The following is a 20536-nucleotide window of genomic DNA, read 5'->3' as shown; positions in this document are numbered from 1 at the left end:
ATCGCCTGAGCCATCTTTCCAGACGAGCAAAGAGATATTAAAACGTGACGATGGAGATGGTCATGGGTTTAACCAGCATCATGACGGTGAAGGAATCTCCTAAATCATTCATATAAAACTCAAACAGCCAGCTGGTTTTTTCATGTTTTTATTCTGTGAATAAATATCTGGGCCGCCTGCAGTTGCTCAGTGAGCTGCAGCAGCTTTACATACACATGAAGAAGAAACAGAACAACACCAAACACGTTACATTCAGAATACTTTGGACTTTGATTTGGATCAGTTCACCTCATCCTACAATCACGTCATCTCTATTGCTACTAGTGTCAAAAATATTGGCGTTTTGTGCTTCCTTTAAGTTCCTTTTTTAATTTGAAATGTAAACTGGATGAACTGATCCAAACCTGAGGAAAAAACAAAAACTGTTTTTGTGGATTTTCTAAATTGTGGATTATGTCGCAGACTGTCTGGTTCAGTTTGTTCGCTCACAAAGTAAAAACAGTCAAACACGCTTCAGACACACAAAAACACATCTGCTTTTCAAGTATGACTGCTCCTTTAAAATAAAAGCCTTTAAATTTGAACAGCAGAAAATGAGAGGGTCAACAAAGGAAGCAGTTCACTGGTTATTAAACGAACGCTGGATGTTTTTAATTCCAACTTTAGGTAGCTTAAAATGCAGGATTAGTTAAGATGTAGATCCGAGGATTTTCACGTCTACAGCAGGAAAGGAAAAAAAAAAAAAAAAAAAAAGTACTCAAGCAGATTCTTTCAAGACTTCATTTAAATAACACTGTATTTAAATGTTGCTTTGGGGGATTTTACAATTTGTGCCTAGAAACAGAGGCTGTCCTCAGAGGCTGGTAGAATTACCAATAAAGTTTTAAAAAGAAGTTTAATGAGGAGAAAGATTAAGAACCATCTATAAGATATATAGATGATATATAAAGTCAAAAGATAAGTAAGGTGAAACTGTCAAGTTGCTCTGTGTTATCTTAATCCTAGAGAACGTACAGGTTGCTAGGAAACATGCATATTCATTTTAAGGTTGGTTACAAAGACTAGTGTACCGAAAACCTCGCTTTAGTGGCCAACAGGTTGCTGTATTTGTGCAGTTTGTATGAAAGACTCCAACTTATCTGCCGACACTTGCCAGCTGCTCACTGAGCGGTAGAGAAATTATGAGGACTGAGAATTGACCTCTGCAGATCGGTCGGCATCTTCAATGCCAACAACAGGTGATCCAAGCAACATGTTGGCTATCAGAGCAACACGTTCTTTGCAACCAATTTCAACTCAGTGACAAGTCTCTAGGTCTCCATTAGCAAGACCTTAAAATGTTTAAACTGATTTCCGTTTTCAAACAATGCCACTAAAGGATTTGTGATAATAACTAGAATAGTAAGAGTAGTAGTAGCAACTCTCACGGTACTCTTCAGCTACTTTAAAGCAACTCACAGGGACCAATCAGCTCACTGTTTATGCCACATACTGAAATACACTAGACAGACTTTCAAAATAAAAGTATTGAAATATCTCCATTGCTGAGTGCATCCATTTTCTGCTGTGACTTCTTTAAACTAAGACAAAGTGTAAGAAAAACATTTTCTTGCATGTTTACAGTCATTCACTAGGAGCCCTGACAGTGTCGCGTCTGATATGCAGAAACACTTTCAATGGTCAGGAGACGAAGTACGAACTGAACTTTGGCTGGCTTGCTTTACGTTATTACCACTTTAAAAAAATAATAAACCTGAAATAAATAGTAAATAAAAGAAAAGACGGGTGAAAAATTCCAGTTTCAGTGGAAAAAAAACAACAATAAAAACAAAAAATCTTTTAACTCATCTGTTGCCACATTAAAAAGCTGCTTACCAAAAAAAACTAATAATAATAAGAATTTTATGGTTCAAATACTTTCCAAAAGTGACTGAAACGCACACTGTTATCAAATCTGAACCCATCACCACACGAGACTGATCGACTACACATTTGTACACCTATTTACAGAGACTCGCCGTCCTCGGTTAATATACACAAACACTACAGTAATGTACAGTTTATCTTACATCGATTATCACAAACGCACATCAAAAACTGTTTGTGGGGGCGGAGTTACACTCCATAACGAAGGTTTTATGCAGCTGCTGCTTCCTGTTGCTGATGTTCAGAATAAAAAGAACCGTCAACGTAAAAGCTGAAACACGGAAAATAAGAGTACTTCCACACTCAGAGCACACAAGCGGCGATACAAAAACACAACGACACCTAAAGAGAACATGATGAGGAGCACTTACACTCGGAGGGAGGCAGCTGCTGCGCTAACAGATACTGTAAAGGTTTGTTTTCAGTTATTTCAGCGATGCGTCTACTTGCGATCTTTCCAGTTTTTTGTCTAAAGCACCGCCTGATCTCTTCCCCTCGCTGGTGGAGGCAAGCGCCCGGCCTCACACGGCTGAGCAGCGCATTCTCCATCACAGCATCCCGTCCAGGTTCTCTTCGTTCTTCTTGGCCGTGCTGCCTTCCTGATGGGTGTACTGATTGTGGTAATCGCGGAGGATGGTGACAACGTCATGGTGGCCGAAGTGCACGGCCTCATCCATCGGCGTGTTCCCCCACCTGCACCAGACACGAAGAACTTTAAACACAAATCCACCTCGTTTCATTTAACACATCTGGCTCAAAGAAATTCCCTCCATCTCTATCTAGATAAGTTTTTTTTTTTTACATGCATTTGTTTATTAAAAAGATAAGTAAAGTAAAGTGTGGTCTCTGGTACCTGTCTTTGGGAACTGGGTTGACCTTGCAGGCCTCCAGCAGGAAGCGGACCACCTCAGCATGTCCTGAAACACACAAACATCGGGTCAGCTGACCGAACAGAGTAACTGCCATGCCGACAACCTGACTATACGCATTTCACCTTCAGCGGCGGCCACGTGCAGCGCTGTCCTCGAGTCGTAGTCCCTCTGCTCCATGTCCATGGAGGACAGCGCAAACCTGCACAAAGACAGAACAGCCAAGCAGGAAGGAAGGAGTGAGAGCCATGTGGAAACAACCAGGAGTGACTGCATTTAGTTTTTATATTTGGACTTGATTCAATCATGTGGGTTTCTTTAAGTTTCAAGCTCTTTGCGATGGTGCTGAAGGTAAATTACCTGAAGATTAGAAGTTATGTTTGCAAACTAAACTGGAAAAAACAAAGCCGTCTAGTGGCTGACATCTTCATATCAGACCTCTACCTCCTTTTCCTTGGTGGACACGCTGCACCTCAGCTGTTCAGAAGAGACTCAAAACAGGCAAAGATGTCTTTCCCTTTTTGCAAACTCCCTGATTTCGGCTTCCCACAATTGCATGAGTATTACTGACTGATACTTAAAATGCGGGCTCTGCCAATTAAAATGCAAAGAGCTAATTTAAGCGGTCCCTACATCAGTACTGATGATGTGTCCCCATGTGCTAATCACAGCTTTCCCCTGCATTGAGCAGCTTGAAGTTTACAGGACTAGTCTGAAGACAGACAGACACACAACAAAAAATAAATGTGGATACAATACATGGTGTGAACTACTCCCACTAAGCAGTTCCCATTTAATGCAAGTGATGTTAAACAATAAAAACATTGCAATGGTTTCTAACGTAAACTGTTCATCAGTTCAGACATCCATAAAAGCGAGTCAGTATCCATCCAGCTCTCAAAGATGGACTGAAATCAACCAATCACTTTCCACTTGGCCATAGACAACTATCCAGTAAACATGATTCGTTAGTTTCAGGAAAATGATCGGTTTACTGGACTAAAGACACATTATCCCCCTCCAAATGAGTAGTCTTATTCACATCCATCATGGGAGCACAATGAATGGAGTGAAAGACTTTATATTATTAGCCTGCAAAGATTAATTTAGAAATATTAATTTACAGGAAAGTAGCAGAGTGTAAAGATGAGAGCAGGACCCTGTTGATTTAATTTGGTGCCAAGTTTTAGTGCAGTTTTTTTTTTTCAAACCAACAAGTCAAATAATCCAATTGGTGTGCTTGGACCCAAGTAATGTAAATTCTGTCATCAGATGGTGAGCACTCAAGTCTGCACAGAGGTCTGTGTACCTGCCTGTTATCTGTGTGTGGTGGAAAAATGAATGAATCCACAAGTTTATCCTGGTTCTTCTGTTTTCCTAATTGCTGAAGGCCAAAATTCATATTTGAAATTAAAATCAAATGAATGTCTCTGTGCTGTCCAACGGTCCTGAGTGTTACTGACACTAAACCTGAGAACTGGCGTACCTCCTGAGAGCTGAGACGTCTCCTGTGTAAGCAGCAAACAGCAGGTTGATCACAGACTTCACCTGAAACACGAGAAAACAAAGCAGAGACTGTGATGTTATAATAATGCATCGTATCTTAGTGTTACTGTGTTTTTGAAGTATGGCAGAGCTGAAAAAAACTAATATTTGTTGTATTATGCTTGATTTAAAGTACAGTGAAAGACACCAATGATCAGGTTGTGCAAAGCTGGAAAATAACACATCTGATGCAGTAATCTTCCAGCAGATGGCGCTGTGGATTAAGCTTCCACAAACAAGGAGGGTAATCTGCCTTTTATGGTGACACTTTAGAGTCAAAATGAACACAAACTGCTCTAAACTGTAGAAAATAACCAAAATAATTACATTAATGATCTTTGTTGGTGTGTTAAAAGGAACTTCCGCTTATGTTAGTTATGTTGCAGTGCAGTCTGGGTAGTGATGTCTGGTGATTTCTCATCAGACTTTTTCAATCTGAACCCCACAGTAATGTAACTGAGACATTACTCACTGTGAATATGATTACAGCACACAAGCTAACGGCAGCCTTTATGGCTCAAAATATGCATCAAACATTCAGGATTTTAACACCGCACTCCAGCAGAAGGACATTTACAGCATGTAAAGGTCAAAATAGTCGAGGTTGTGAAAACGGAGAAGGATGAAGGCTGATGGTGCTGGCGCTCACCCTCTGGTCTCCTCCCTCCCTGCGAGGATCCAGCTTCTTTGCAAAGTGCCTCAGGTTGTCGTAGTTGTGGAAGTTACACAGGGAAACCAAATCCTAAAAAGAGAAAACATGACCCAAATTTTTAAAAAAGAATAATAAAAGTATCTTAGGATGAGATAAAGGATTATTTTGAACTTTGAATCATGCAAAGCTACTCAAGCATAGTCCAGGAAATGACTTTAAAGATGACGTTACCGTGCAGAACTGGATGCCTCTGACGCTGTTGCCCAGCTTGTCGAGCGGAGGAGACCAACACATGATGCCCATCACGTTGGGAACGACCAGCAGGATCCCGCCAGCCACACCCGATTTAGCCGGCAGACCAACCTGAAGCAGAAAGAGAGAATGTGTTCTAATTATTTGAGATTACCTGTTAAAACTGTGGCTCACATCTGTCTTAAAGTAACCAACAGATCCCAAACCAAAGAAACTCAAAACATTACAGGTAACATAAGTCAGGGTGCTGCTGGTCAGTTGAGACCCAGTTTAGCCATTTAAAACAGTTTTCTGTGAAGATTTGAATGTTTAAACTTTAGATCGTGTTCAGCTCTGGGATTTTTCTGCATTTAAGAAATTTTGACGTCCACCCTTTTGGGGGATTTTGGCCCTTTGCCCAAGGAAAATCCCCAGGCCTGTAATAAAAATATTTTCAACTCGTTGTCACTCAAGCATAAAATATTTTAATTGTTTAAATGGCCTGAAATGACAGGAAAGTCTTATCTATTGATTAAAGCAACACAAAGTCGCCACCTTCAACAGGCTCAAAGGTAAATTTGAAGAGATGAAAAGTCCTGGATACTCCCTAGCCTGAAAGCAGACACACAGTCTGATTTTGTTTCCATTTCTTCATTGCTTTATTTCAATTTAGTCCAGAACGTTTAAAAGAATAAAAAGAGTTTTTCTTGTAATTATTACAAGTTGTAAATATTGTTGGTTAACATCCATCGCTTGCTGTTCGTCTTGTTTTGAAAAACATAAAATTAGAGATGGACAGAATCAGCAGAATTCCAGCGTTCTGGGCCCTGACCGGAGATCAGCCTCATGCATGTCTGATTATGAGACGGACCCTTTCAGGCTTGCTAACTACAAGTTAGCATGGAAGCTCCCCACTGTGAGTGAAACTGCAGTCATGAAAACCTAGTCAGACACTTAAGTCACCCTCACCCTGACGAACAGGGACATTTAAAAGAAGCTAACACAGGCAAAGAGCACAAAGCTAAAACTATCCAGAGCTCAGAGTCAGCCACAAGCTAGCAGCCTCGGTATGAGCAACAGATCAAAGCACTTATGAGGAAAATTATGGAGATGAGTGAAAAAGAAGTTACAAACATAGTGACGTAAGTAAACCTGCTTTTTTGTTTATTATTTGTAACTTTTCCAGTAGTAGAGCACTTTATTTTCAATTGTCTAAGTGATAGGAAACCCTGCAATTTTCTGCAGTTTGGGGAAAATTGTAAAGTTAAAAATGTTTTTTTAATGTAAGTAAAATTAAATAACCTTTTTAATGACAAGATGAAGACAGAATGTGCAGATTTTTAAAGTTCTGGTGCAAAATGGGAAAATGGAGATGGTAGCAGGTTGAACATGAGATCAGGACGAGGAGATACTGACGTGAAAAGCGAACTGTCCGGAGAAGTCATACATGCCGCAGGAGTGCATCAGACTCAGAGTGTTTCGCACAGACTCAGGGCTCAGCACACGCTCGCCCGTTATTGGACAGAAACCGCCGTTGGCCAGAGTTGCCGCCATAACGCTGGCACTCTCACAGGTCACCTCGATGGAGCACAACTGATTGAAAAACAAAGATTCGTCAGTGATTGGATCACAATGACAAACAAAAATCCCGTCGCATCAGTGATTCCACTGCATCGGGATGAGCTCTACTCACCTGGAAGTAGAAGTCCAGGATGGACGTCATGTCCGTCCCCTCTGGAAAACACTGTTAAAGATAAAAACACTTTAAAATGGAAACTGCTTTTCTTCAAACAGAAAAGAGGAAAACCAAAATGCAGACATCAAAGGATAAACCAGGTAATAATGTGATAAACTGATTAATTACTGGAACAGAAATCCTAATATTTATGCAGAAATACCGAAAATAAAATTCAAACTACAAATGCTAAGAATGAAATCGCAAATACAGTGTGTTCACAAAAGGAAGAAAAACTTCCTTTTAAACAAAAAAATCCCGGCTCAGTTGTCAGCACCATCTAATCTCACCTTCTTCTCCTTCAGGTAGTAGCCAATGGCGAAGTTTCTGTCTCCAGACTCACGCTCTGACTGGAAACTGGGCCACACAGAGAGCAGAGAGAGGTTTATTTTGTGATGTGACTCAGATCCTGTTACATGAACTCAAACTGAACCAGGAAGTTGCTTTGAGACCTGAGATTCACCTCAGAGATGCAGAACTGTTTTGTAAACAAGAAATCTGTCAAAGACGTTAAAGTGCTTCATTTCATCTAAACACAGAAAATCTGTTTTATTTCTAACTCTGCTGCACTCACGTGGCATTGCTGAAGCCCACATACTCGTTTCCTGCCAGCTTGTTCATGAAGTTCATGACCTGCAGAGCAGAAGAGCAGATTAAGAGTAAATACACAACACAAACACAAGACTACGAAGAAGGCTCAAGGACACTGAGCATACATATAATAAAATAAATAAATAATAATGATAATGTAGAGCAGCTGACGTTTTTGTAAAAAGTAAAGTTAAAATTAGAAGAATAAAACTGAAACTTCTACAAATACGTCACAATTTCTGGAATTAACACTTACTCAATTTAAGAAAAAAAAAAAATACAAATTTGAGTAAAAAATCATTGTTGTAATTTCATCAGTTATACATGAAATTACAATTAAAATATCCAAAATAAACTTAGAATTTTAGTACAAAATCATAAACTTAAATCTAAATTTTAACCAAAATATTGCAATTTGCAATATAATACTGAAATTCTACAACTAAAATAACACTTTAAAAAGTAAAACTTTCACAATAAAATCATCCTTTACAGTTTAAAGATTACATTTAAAGACAAAGGGATACACAAAGTATTCAAAAAAATAATGTCATTTTTTTTTAAAATAAAGTCTAACTATTAAGATTTAAAACTAATTTTTGAGACTATAAAAAATGTTATGAATAAAGTAAAAACTACATCAAAACTAAAGTCAACAGAAAAGTTAATATTAAAGAAAAATGTTAAATGAATAATGTCGAATAAAATTACTATATATCGATAGATAGATAGATAGATAGATAGATAGATAGATAGATAGATAGATAGATAGATAGATAGATAGATAGATAGATAGATAGATAGATAGAAATAAAACTCGAATTTGACAAATGTCAATGAAATTTTGAGTATGAAGCTAAAATTTCAAGAATAAAATTTAAAATAAAGTCAAAATATTCACAATTAGAATCAAATTTTTGAGAATAAAAACTATTTTAAAGTATAAGTGTGGAAGAAAAAGGTATAATTCCAAGAATAATGTAGCCCTGACATTTTATTTTATAACTTCCGTTTGGAAACTTCTCCTTCAATCAATATTTAAATACTCACGTAATCAAATTTCTCGGCGTTGCTCGCCCCTTGCTGTAACACAAACAGAACCAATCACAATATTCATAAAACAAAAACTTCAGTAATGAAAGCATTAAAAACAGTCACCCGTGTGACGATATTAACACTACCACGTATGATCCACGTCTCTATGAAATTAAGCTACGGCAGGAAAACAGTGCAGGTTTACATCACTACTCATGTGACCAGTCAAAAAGGCCATTCAGGCATGACGTCAGATGAATTAAGATTAGAGGTGGGAGACTAGCTGGAGATGGAGGAGGTGAAAGAAAAGTGTTAAATCCACTCTGGGGCTTCTGCTTTTTTGAATAGAGAATTAAATAAAAGGTTCATTTAAATAAGTGACTTAAGAGCACAGCTACTGATTACTACAGGCGTGTTTACTGTATGGTTACGTGATTGGACTTTAAAGTGCAATCACACTGCGAGCCACAAAATTAAGTTCATATTTATCAATCTGCTTCTCCTACAGCTTTCCATAGTCGTTTCCTGTAACTGGTGCGTTGGTGGGGCAGAGACGATGGGGAATTGTGTGAAATATGTAAGTTTCTTGAACACTGAAGCCTTTTTTTGCATTTCTTTTCACTTCCAATCACTGAATCTCTACAAACCAGATGTTTGTAAAGAAGACTTCATTACAGTTTGTGTTGATTGAGTCACCAGATCATCTAGATTTGGTTTGTTGAGGTATTTTTGAATGAATTATGCATCACAGTATGTTTGTATCATTTAAGTTTTTCTTCTACTTGGATTAAAGTATGAGAAACAACAGCAGAGTCATTTTAAAGATGTCTGCTTTATAAAATATAATTTCACTCCTTGGTCATTTTAGTCCCTAAAATAATTGGTTAAGGGTTAAAGACTCCGGTTTTACAGGTCAAAGTCAAAGAAAACTTCTGGTGCATTGTGGGAAATGTAGGAGCCACTGTATTTTAAGCCTGTTGCTTCAGCTTTTCTGAGGCTAACATTACTTTGTCTTACCTGTTTACAGATTTTATTGATAATTACAATAACTGACAAATACAGATGCGGATGTAGAATGAAATCTGACTTATTTTACACTTAATGTCATTTAAATTCTTTCAACTCTACTCGATTCTATTTGAGTCCTTTCATTAAATCATGTTTCCCTACATTTTTTATTATTACAGTAAAATTATAAACATTTCCAGAAATATTTATACAGTTGATCCAGATCAAGTTAGGGATATAGCACTAATGTATTTAAACCTATAAATAAGAAATTTAAAACTTTACTAACCACTGCAGAACTTCATCATTATTACTATAATACAGCAAAAGTAGTTGGAGCGAGTGACCGTTATCTCTCAGATAACAGACTCAGTCATGTGGTTCGCAGTGTGAACTCACCTCCTTCAATTTAAATCAGACAAAAACCAAAAGTTTGGCCAAATGTGACAAGAACAACAAAGCCTGAAGCACGGGGAACGTTACTGCCTTTATTCAACAGCCTGAGCATGAATTCTCATTTTCAGGTCATGTAACACTCTCCCTAAAAGCTGCTGCTCTACTTTTAAACTCAGATATTTATAATTACTGCTGCCTGCAGAGTTTTTCTGGGCTCCAGCTTCACCTTTACTCTTTCATTTTGCTTGCCCAAAGTGATGTATGAATCTGCTGTGACCATAGGTGGAAATCAAAGGTGGGACCCGGGGGTCCCGATCCCCTATTTCTAGGAAGACAGTGTTGTCCTCCTCAGTACATCACTCTAAATATGACTGTATAAGGTTAAATATTATTATATGAGGCACTGAAAGCCCTTGTGCTAATTACAGATGCAAAACAATAGATCTACAGAAGTTCAGTCCAGTGCTTACCAATCCCTAACTCTCTGACATCGTGAACAATGATTGCTTCTGTAAATAAACAAGTGATAAAAATAAATAAATCCAGTTAGGCACTCTGGAGATGGCTGCGAAAACATTCTGGAGTTATATTGTCCTTGTTGCTCATGACAAATCTTCACTCTCAGAGAATTAAAACAGATGTTTTAATGAATATATTATGACTAATTTGAGCCCATCAGTGTGTGACTCTTCCTACTGTTCTCTAACATATGATGGAGCTCTTAATCTGCCGCCAGAAAAGTTTCTCAAACTGACGGACCACACTTTTGAATAAAGACAGCAAAACATCCCCATGAATTTACGAGCATCACTACTAACACGACTTATTCTTTCATACCGATTACTAAAGACAAACAAATTGCTTGAAAAGAAACATATGCACAAAAAAAAGAGCTCCCTCTCCAGAGAAGAATGGAGTATGATATAAAACCAGTGTTTGTGCCAGAGCTGCACTGTTTATAATCCAGGTGTATAAACAGTTTGGTTTTTTTGAGGGGGGGAGGGGAAATGCAGGCGAAAAAGTATAAAAAGCAACATTAAAACATTCATAGACAGCCATGTGGAGGCTAAAGCTTCTCACAAATCCAGATCAAATAAGGGAAAAAAATAATTAAAAAGGAAAAATTACCAACGTCATTGACCTGAGGCTGTGGTCATAATTTCCCAAAGATCCTAATGCTGTAAAATATGCAACAACACATAAAACCACACAACGAGCCTTGAAAAGGTACATCACAAATGAGAGCGTTTAAAGTGATTTAAACAGTGATTGGCTGGGACTCAAGAAAGCTGATTTCACATCTTGTGGGAATGATTATCAGAAGCGGAAAAGTTAACCTTTTTCCTCTGATGACGACATACATTATGTCCACTCAGCTGGATTTTAATTTGCAACAATCATCTTCATACAATGTTTCTACCAAAAGAGATACACGGGATGATTCATCTTTTCAATCCATAACATTAACAACATAAAATGTTTCTTTTTAAGGATGGAAAGCTGGGCTGTTTATAGTGTTGGAGGAAGGAGATTTGGATAAGGAAATCAGCAATAGAATAGAATAGAATAGCTGACCTCTCTCACACTTAAAACTATTAAATAACTGGGTCATAACTAAATGACAAACTTAAAGAACTCAGTTTCATTTTTTTAGAGATATCATTTTCTTTTTCTGTGGATTCCTGTAGATGAATCCTAAATCCTTCCTCCCTCGAAAGTAAACCACCCACAGTGTGACTCATAAGGACCTTTTCAATATAAAAGCATAATGATGGACACAAAGAATTAGTAACCCTGATGTAATATAATCCTTTCCCTAAATCTTTGACATTTCACTGAGGTGCAGTCCAGTAGATGTGTTAACATCATTTTCAAGTTGTGCTGCTGTTTTTAAACAAATGAGGAAGCAGTGTTAGTTTATGGAAATCTTTTCAAACATGTCAAATTTCCCTTTATGAAAAGAGATGGTACGATAGTAGAAAGCACAGCGGCTTTATTTTCCTTTCGTTGAGTTAATTGTGCAATTTTTTTGCTCTTCTCTAACATCAAGTCTGAGGCTGAAAACTGCTGTGATTTTGCTCTTTTAGGATAAGGTGGAGTTCTGGACGCGTTCTTTCTGGCAGGGTATAGGTTAAAGATTTTTGTATTGGGTGTTACGGGCAGCAGATTTTCTTCTTACAGCTAGTTCAGGAGTTTGCAGTGTTTTGAGTTTTTCTCTACATCTCCAAAACGAAAACTGCAGAGAACACAAGAGCATCCGCGTGTTTCTTCTCAGCAGTCGGCACATGGAGCTCTGCAACATCACAAACTCACTTTCATGTAGTTTTCTTTTTACTTCCCTCTAGTATCAGATCTGGGAAGTAACATAGTGAAATGTCTGCCAACATACAAAATACAGCCATCAGTGGAAACACTTTTCTGCCCACAAGTGGCTATGAATCAGAGTTCTTCCTTTGACTTTAATATTATATCTGGGCCCTCGCAGGGCTGGCAGAAATAGGAGCTTTGGCACATTTAGAGTTGTTGCTCAGCACCAGGTTTAGAGGGCAATCACTTTTTCACACAAAGCCTTGTAGGTTTGGATTTTTTCCCCCCTTAATAACAAACACCTTCATTTAAAAACTGCATTTTGTGTTTACTTGTGTCATCTCTGGCTAATATTTAAATTTGTTTGATGATCTAAAACATTTACCTGTGACAAACATACAAAAAAAATAGAGAATCAGGAACGGGACAAACACTTTTTCACAGTGTTGGGTCAAAATATAATGGTAATAAAGCCTGGTGTGTTATCCTGCAAGTCAGCTATTATAGTTTGAGGAGTTTGACCTCAGATGTGTTCTCACTCAGCTGCCTGTCCTTGATCTGAATTGCTGTACTGTTTCTGGAGATAAACATGTATAAAACTTGCCCTTACCCTGTATCTCCCTCATCACATTTGCTCAGTTTTGACCTGCTAATTTATAACCCACTGCACTGTTAGTAGCCTCACTCAGTCTATTTCTATTGTCTATGTAATGGAAATACTTCTTCACCTTTCCAGCCATTTTGTTGCAATACTGTATTTATTTTATTAAGCTAGACATTTTTTGGCTGCTTTAACCATTTTCCAGCTTTTGGGAAAAGTAAAGTATGCAGTGCTGTTTCCTACAAGCACTCCAACATGTTCGCGTCCAGGATTTGCCTGAAGATTTTCCAACTTGTTTGATTTTGTGTTCCATCTCTCTCTTATTGAATGTAATTAAACTCCTCTCTAAAAAGCCCCCCTGGACTCATCCTCACCGGCCAAATGAGGAAGGAGTTTTTAATTTTGATTCAATCAGCAGGTGGTGCTCTTGTATTCACCCCAGCTCCCTGTGCATCTGTACGTAGGTCAGAGGAGGATATTTAATGAAACACTCAGGTAATAGAACAGTTCTCTGATTAAATATGGTGGAGCTGACCTGCCTGGAAGTAGCTGCTCTCCAGCTCCACCCACTCTGTGGGCAGTGTGTGTGCGCAGGATCTCCGAGCGATTCCGCTTTCAACCAAATCCCCTTTCAGCATGATTATCTATAACCTTAATCTCCCTGTTTACACTAATCTGGCGGAAACACGTTCTGCACACGATTATAATTTTATTCCATTCAATTTCTCTCCAACTATTTTACTCCCTGCTCCACTCAGACATCCACAAAAATCATCTTTAAGGGAGTAAAATGTAAATCTACATATGTGGATTTATAAAACGATAAAGAAGCAAAAATCACAGGGGCCTCAAATCAAATTTACAGGGTTGAACATTTGCTTCCACAGAGAGAGAGAGAGAGAGAGAGAGAGAGAGAGAGAGAGAGAGAGAGAGAGAGAGAGAGAGAGAGATAGATAGATAGATAGATTAAAAGCTTACCTTAATGAGGGAGGTGCAGACAATAGCACCAGCATTAACCATGGGGTTGTGTGGTTTATCTGCAGGACAGGAAATAGAAGTTAATAAGAGCAGGTTTTAGCAAGCTAACGCTGCAGGAACACCTTCATCTGAGCACATCACAACCACATACTACTCAGTTGTATATAAACTGATAGTCCACAGTTTATTATTCCAGATTATATTGTTTGAAGTTCTTTTTAAAAATTGGCCACTCTGCTGCTGGTAGTCCTGCTCATGTTTCTGATTAGCCAGATGCTGCAACCTCCGCCTCTTTAATGTGAACACACTCCAAGCTAGATTGGGAAACGCTGGGTTAACCTTATGAACCCAAACACCTTTCATGTGACGCCTTAGGATAAGATATCCTGGATATGTTGAACCTGACTTGTTCTACAAGCCCTTGGAAAAGCAACTTGGGAACACAATAATTTGTGAATTATTGTTTACTTTCTCAAAAAGTATACAGTAAAAGAAAAAGAAAGGAAGCCTTTTTGTGCCAGAGATCAAAACATAAGTGAATAATCTACTGAGTGAACTAAAAAACATATAGGGCACAATTACAACACTTCCCCTCTGAGTTGTAATCGTCTTAAGCAACAGGAAGAGTGATGTTTCCTTCTTTTCACTTGTTTTTAAAGGGAAAATAAACAGCTGGAATATCTGTGCCACCACAGACTTCTCTGCTCGGTTTGTTAACAACAAAGAGAGGAAACCTGGAAACGTTCTCACACCAGTTTCCGCTCAGAGAAGCTACAGACACAATAAAACCCAACTCTATTCAGGTTGAACAAAAACTACTAACTGTATTTGTATCCAACATATCACATTACTTCACTTGCGACACAAAGTTACTGCTCTTTAACATTTCGACATGCTGAGTATTGCAGTAACATATGTTCCAATGTATAAGCTTTTTTCAACTGCAAATAAAATCCTCAAAGTTAAACTTTGTCAGCATCTCTTTTATCCAATAAATCTTTTATCACTTTAGTTTTTATTCATGCAGAAATATTACGATACTACGCTATACTTATACAAATTCAAATTTATTCACTCAATTCTTGTTTTTTTTAAATTGATTAAAAACATATGCTTCACAATCATTCAACCAAAACCCCAAATCACCATGACATTAATGCCCACGATAGGTGAACGTAACCTTCTGACCACAGCTGTATGAGGATTACTTTGAACTGTGCAAGATGCAAAGTCACTCTAGTAGAGTCCAGAAATAAAGGGTTTTTTTGAGCTCATAAGGCCTACTGTGCTCAAAGAACAAATGACCTGCTCTATATTGTGATTACTGATATCGCTTGACATCCTCGGTGTATTTCAGACCTGTGGGAAACCATGCTCTGATTCCCCTGCACTGCAGGACTGATACTAAAAGAGCGCCTCTGTGTCTCGGCTGCTCCGTTCTGCCTGCTTTTTAAGGAACCACATGCCAACAGCTTGTTGTTTTTCAGGTTTTTTCTGTCTCCGTTACACACTGCCCACTTTGTTTTATCCAGCTACGCTCCTTAACAATTTATCATGGCGCCATGGAAACCAGGCCACGTGAATGGCTCCTCTTACAGAAAGTGCATGCACCTGTGCGCCATGTGAAGGTGTGAAGTGACCGTTTCCTCACCGTCCTCGTTCAGGAAGAGCTTGTTGAAGCGCAGGCCGCTGGGCTCTTTGCCGATGAAGCGATGCACGTACTCAGTGCCGTGGTCGTGAACGGCGATGGCGTATTTCAGCGGCTTCACGCAGGACTGCAGACAGAAGGGAACTTTGGTGTCGCCGACAGTGTGCCTGCAAAAGACACAAGTGTCTCACTGCACTGCCATTCTTATACCTTCAAACTATTAAGGTTTATTTCAATAGCTTTTCAGAGTGAGAGGAAATAGAAAAACTCTCTAAATCTACGTAATGATAAGTCTGGCTTTTACCATTTCCTATACAGATAAAGGCCTGACCACATCCCCATTCTCTCATATCTGACAGCCACTTGTGAAAAATACATTTACTACAAAGCCTCTGGTGAAGAAACCATACTCTGTAGGTTCTTCTACACGTAATCAGAGTACCTCTGTCCGTCGACTGTGCACAGGGCGACGGCCCACAGGTCTGGGCTGAAGCGTGCCAGCTGGGGAATGTAGTCTGCCACCTACAGTGTGAAGAAACAGTGAGGTTTAATCTGACCTATTCCTCACTCCCAACCATCTTGTCCTGGCTGTTATTTAATATCACAAAGTATTTAACAAACAGACAAATGACTCGCACTGTTAAAACTGGTCTATACAGAATGGTTAGATACAGTTCTACTCAGCTCTGCTCTCACTGACCTGCCCTCCAGACATGTTTTTGGCGTTTTCGTACAGCTCGTCGATGTGAGCAGAGAAGGACTGGAAGTCTGGAATAACAAACTTCTTCCTGAAGGCCTGGGTGAGCAGAACGATGTTGCTCTGGACACATCTGAGGCAGGAAAGAAGACAAATATTTAGGCTGAGGAGTACAGAACGTCCTTATTGACCTTGACTGCTTCAAATCCTCTGAGACTTTAATGACAAGTATGGAGCTAGTTAATGAACACAAAGCTTTTAAGGGCACGCATTACTAAATATAACATTAGATATAATTAGGGAAATTTCTGATTTTTGAACACGAGATAAGACTAAATACAGTGAGTCTGCGCTCCCTTGCTCAGCTCTTTTCCTCTTAACAACACCTAAACTTGAGGAGTCTGAGTAGAGAGTATAGCCAGGTGTGCTTCACAAGTCATCCTGCTGCTTCTGTCAGCAGGCACATCATCAATAAACACCAGTGGTCTGGTTCTACTGGGAGCCATACATGCCCATAACCATAACACTACGTCCACCATGTTTGACAGATGATGTGATATGCTTCAGACCAGGAGCCGTTTCTTTGGTTGAAGCTCATTTTGGTTTCATCTCTCTAAAACATTTGTTTCCAGATCTGTGGAGTCTCTTTCAGATATTCTCTGGTAAATTCTAATCTGGCCTTGCTTTTTTTGAGTGTAACCAGTGGTTTGCATCTTTTTATAAACCTTATAAAGGCTGACGGGCTTGTCAGTCAATTGTACTTTTCAATATCTAAAAATTGTAAAAAAATAAAAAAATAAAAAAAAACACTGTGTAAAAATGTCTAAATAATAAAGAACTAATGCAATACTTTTGTTAAATCCCTTGAGTTAAAGCTGAAAGTGTGCATTTCAAAGACCGACTGTGGTGCTAGTGTACAGACAGACCTGACTATATTTGCTTTTCTGGTTCAAAGCTTCTATTTCCAGGCTAAAATTTTCCAGTAACTGTTCTGTGAGAGCTGTATCCTCAGCTCAACTCGGCCAACTCTGTTGACCTTTCGCTGCGGCTGCTGTAGTTTTAGGAAAAGATCCCCGCTTGTTCCCTCGCAGCATGGAATTAAAATTAAACAATAAAAGAAAATATGTACTCCTTTTCCCAACACGTTCTGTACTCTAGATCACCCTTAAAGCAGCATGCTCTGGCTTTTTTACCACTTATAGATTTTGTCCTGGGCCTTTTTATACGAGTGATTATGGATGCAGACCTTGTAGTAAACACGGCTCCACGTAACAAGGCGGTGAGATAGAAGCTCTCCGTTAGCAGAGAGATTTACAGCTTGGCTATCTCACTGCATCGAGCGGTCTAATCCCTGCAGAGAAAACACACGCTACACTCCACCGCCCGCTCACGTGCTTCCCTCTGAGAGGCTCTATAAATAAGCCCGGGGAGCGGAAGTGATGGACGCCAGCCAGGAGCGCCGGCTCGGGGTCTGTTCAGTGAGGATTTTTCGCTCCCCGGTGAGCCATCATATGCCCAATCTCACCAAGCTGTCACCCAGTTCTGTCTCAATGTCGTTTCCTCCGGGGAGGGCCAGACAGCAGTGATGCAACAACACAAGGGGGTGAGGGTGGAGGTGGGGATGTCATTTCACTCCACATATCTTTGTTTCCTCTCCAGCTGTGTTTCAACAACAGGTTTGTGTGGCTAAAAATGTTGTGATTACCAAATAAACATGAATTTGAAGGTCGTGTGATGGCCTTCTGCACGTTCCAGTTTCCCCACAGCAGGCCCAAGTCAGCAACATTTACCATCACAGAACAAATCGGCCGTGATCGAGTGCAGTTGTATTCTCTGAGCACTGCCGTTTTTCCTTTTCCTCAGTCCTCAGGTCAAAGTAAAGTCATGTGGAAAAGGAGGCAGGAGGTAAATTTGTGGACTTTTTAAGTGCACCATCATTTTAAGTTAGATTACAAGGAACATTGTTAAGTTTTATGCAAAGTGGAAACCAAAAACACCTTGTTTTTTTGTTTTTTTTCCCCTTTTCAGAATAAGAAGCCAGTGTCAAAATGAAACCTCCAAACACTGGAACATAGCCAGATTGCGCCAAATCTACTCCAAATCTTCACCTGTGAATCTCCTAATTAACAATTTGATCTCAAGTTATTGAAGTCTACCAGTTTTCCCTGAGCAGATTTTTTCTGGGTGATGAAAACCTGAAGATCGGGTTGCTGACGTGCAAAGCGAGGGATGATGAATGATTAATGGCATGCAGTGACCCTGTTCTGCTGCAGGGACAAGCAGAGGACTCTAACCAGCTTTAATAATTCTTGTGATGAAACATTGATGCTGGTCATAAAGGTGGGACAGCAGGCAGGGCATTAAACACAGGATACAGCTAAAAAACACTAAATATTTATATATAAAGAATATCCATATAGTCAATGCAAGGTTCTGTCTTCTTATACATAACAGTAAAATCCAACATCTGGCTTTTGACTCAAGCTTCACATCTGGACCTTTTATTAAATTTTATGGAGTTAATTAGGCTGCAGTTTGTTAAATGAGAGTGCAGAAAACTCCCACATCAATCCATCTTTGCTCAGTAAATTAAAGGCAGGCATACTTTTTGAAGAGGTGTCGGTCCAGCGCTCCGTCTGAGGTTGTCTTCAAGGTCACCTTCAGCATCTCCATACATTCTTTCAGCCGCGGGTCTCCCGTGCGAAGCCCTGTGGCCTTCAGAGCCTGTGCAGAGAGAGAAGAGAGAGACACCAGGATTAAGACAGCCTGACAACAAAATCAATAAAGCTATGCGCTGTGATTCCTCCAGAGCCTGACAGGAGGGGCTCATAATTCAGAAAGCTACAAGGCTGAATCACTGCCAACAAGTCAGTAATTTATGTGTGACACGCATTTATTTAGCTGCTATACTGTAAATGCTTTTTGTCATACATTTTATGAAAGTCTTATTTCAGTTAAGTCACCACAGCATTATTTATCCATTTGTCAACATTGTGTGGATTTCCCATCTTCTTTTCACCTTCATAACTGATTCAATTCAGTTGTACTTATATAGCACCAAATCACAACAATAGCTGCCTCAGGGCGCTTTATATTGTAAAGACCTTACAATAATACAGAGAAAACCCTAACAATCATATGAACCCCTATGAGCAATGAGTGGGAAGGAAAAACTGAATTTTAACCAGAAGAAACCTCCAGCAGAACTCCAGCGGGCTAAGCAAGGGGTGGCCATCTGCTGCAGCTGGATGGAGTACAGCGAAGATGATAACCACAACATCTAATTGGTAGTTTTTATGGGTCATTTATCCAGGGGAGGAACTGTTGTATAAAACCACCCCGAAGTTCCTGTTTCAAGCTGGTTTTAGACTGGCTTCCAACACTGCAGGATGGTAGTACACCACTGTACTTTCACTCCAAGTGGAATTTAGATATAGATATCTTCAACAAGTTTATGTGATTCTAAGCCAACACCTGATTTCACTTCTAAGATCTATCCAAATCTGCACAATGTTTAATGACTTAATCTTCTCCATTACTCCCCTAATGAAGTTTAATAATAAGTGAGATCTGCTTTGTTACTCTGTCTCCATTACTGTGGGCGATTTGAGCCCATTTTCTCTTGTATAATTTATTTCTAGTAATATTTCTATTTAACAAAGGTTCCGACGCCATAAATATCCAACTCTCAGACATATCACTGCTGTGATAACTCACTGTGGTAAATTTGTGTGCAGGGATTTTTTCTTGGCCCTCTGCGATGGTGTAGAACAGCAGATCCTCCAGGCTGGGCAGGATGCCCGCCTTTCTTCTCCTGCAGGAAGCAAAAATAAACACGCAGAAACAGAAAAATGAGAAAAATAACTCCACAGTGAGGAGCTGTGGTGGAAATGTGGAGATACAGGAGGAGGAGCAGGGTGGGGGGGGGGACTGCAGCAGAGGGAGAAGAAAAAGCTTTTTCACTGCAGGGAGAAGCAGTGAGTAATAACAGTAAGGAAAACACGGCCTCAGCTTGCCTTACCTCAGCATTAAAACCTGTGGAAAAGTATACTTCCATACTTTTAGTAACATACTTTTCCAGGAGGTTAATACGCTGCTTTGAGGCCACAGGAATTGTTAATTGTACCTTGCTTGAATACCAGCCAGGAATGTGTTTGAAAAGCTCCCAGCATGCAAGCTAACAAAACCCAAGATTTAACGATTTACCCAAGTTTACACAGAATTTAACCCAAAACGCTTCAAGCCAAGGAGAGAATTTAGTGCTAAATTTCTTTCCTAGCTTTAAGTTTAGAGACTGCAGCACAACAAAAACTACCA

General features: G+C 39.3%; 1 protein-coding gene across 4 annotated transcripts in view; it reads right to left on the bottom strand.

Annotated features, from left to right (window-relative positions):
* Positions 1 to 132: 132 nt before the first annotated feature.
* The window catches only part of LOC116317077 (glutaminase kidney isoform, mitochondrial), a 30094-nt gene continuing 9690 nt past the window's right edge, over positions 133 to 20536 (bottom strand). For 2 of the 4 annotated variants that reach the window (XM_031735744.2, XM_039606758.1), the window contains exons 2-18: positions 19937 to 20033; positions 18825 to 18943; positions 16223 to 16352; positions 15965 to 16044; positions 15526 to 15689; positions 13875 to 13933; positions 8600 to 8632; positions 7533 to 7591; positions 7249 to 7315; positions 6917 to 6967; positions 6640 to 6816; positions 5224 to 5355; positions 4990 to 5082; positions 4282 to 4343; positions 2921 to 2997; positions 2780 to 2843; positions 133 to 2619 (exon numbers count right to left, since the gene is read on the bottom strand). In XM_031735744.2, the coding sequence (XP_031591604.1) occupies positions 2475 to 2619; positions 2780 to 2843; positions 2921 to 2997; positions 4282 to 4343; positions 4990 to 5082; positions 5224 to 5355; positions 6640 to 6816; positions 6917 to 6967; positions 7249 to 7315; positions 7533 to 7591; positions 8600 to 8632; positions 13875 to 13933; positions 15526 to 15689; positions 15965 to 16044; positions 16223 to 16352; positions 18825 to 18943; positions 19937 to 20033 (1609 nt within the window). In that variant the 3' untranslated portion in view covers positions 133 to 2474. The remainder of the gene's footprint in view (positions 2620 to 2779; positions 2844 to 2920; positions 2998 to 4281; positions 4344 to 4989; positions 5083 to 5223; positions 5356 to 6639; positions 6817 to 6916; positions 6968 to 7248; positions 7316 to 7532; positions 7592 to 8599; positions 8633 to 13874; positions 13934 to 15525; positions 15690 to 15964; positions 16045 to 16222; positions 16353 to 18824; positions 18944 to 19936; positions 20034 to 20536) is intronic. The other 2 variants (XM_031735750.2, XM_039606757.1) reach the window with 2 other exon arrangements.

Source organism: Oreochromis aureus, linkage group 23 (assembly GCF_013358895.1).
Source record: "Oreochromis aureus strain Israel breed Guangdong linkage group 23, ZZ_aureus, whole genome shotgun sequence".
Classification (NCBI taxonomy): domain Eukaryota; kingdom Metazoa; phylum Chordata; class Actinopteri; order Cichliformes; family Cichlidae; genus Oreochromis; species Oreochromis aureus.
This window is presented reverse-complemented; position numbering and strand designations above follow the sequence as displayed.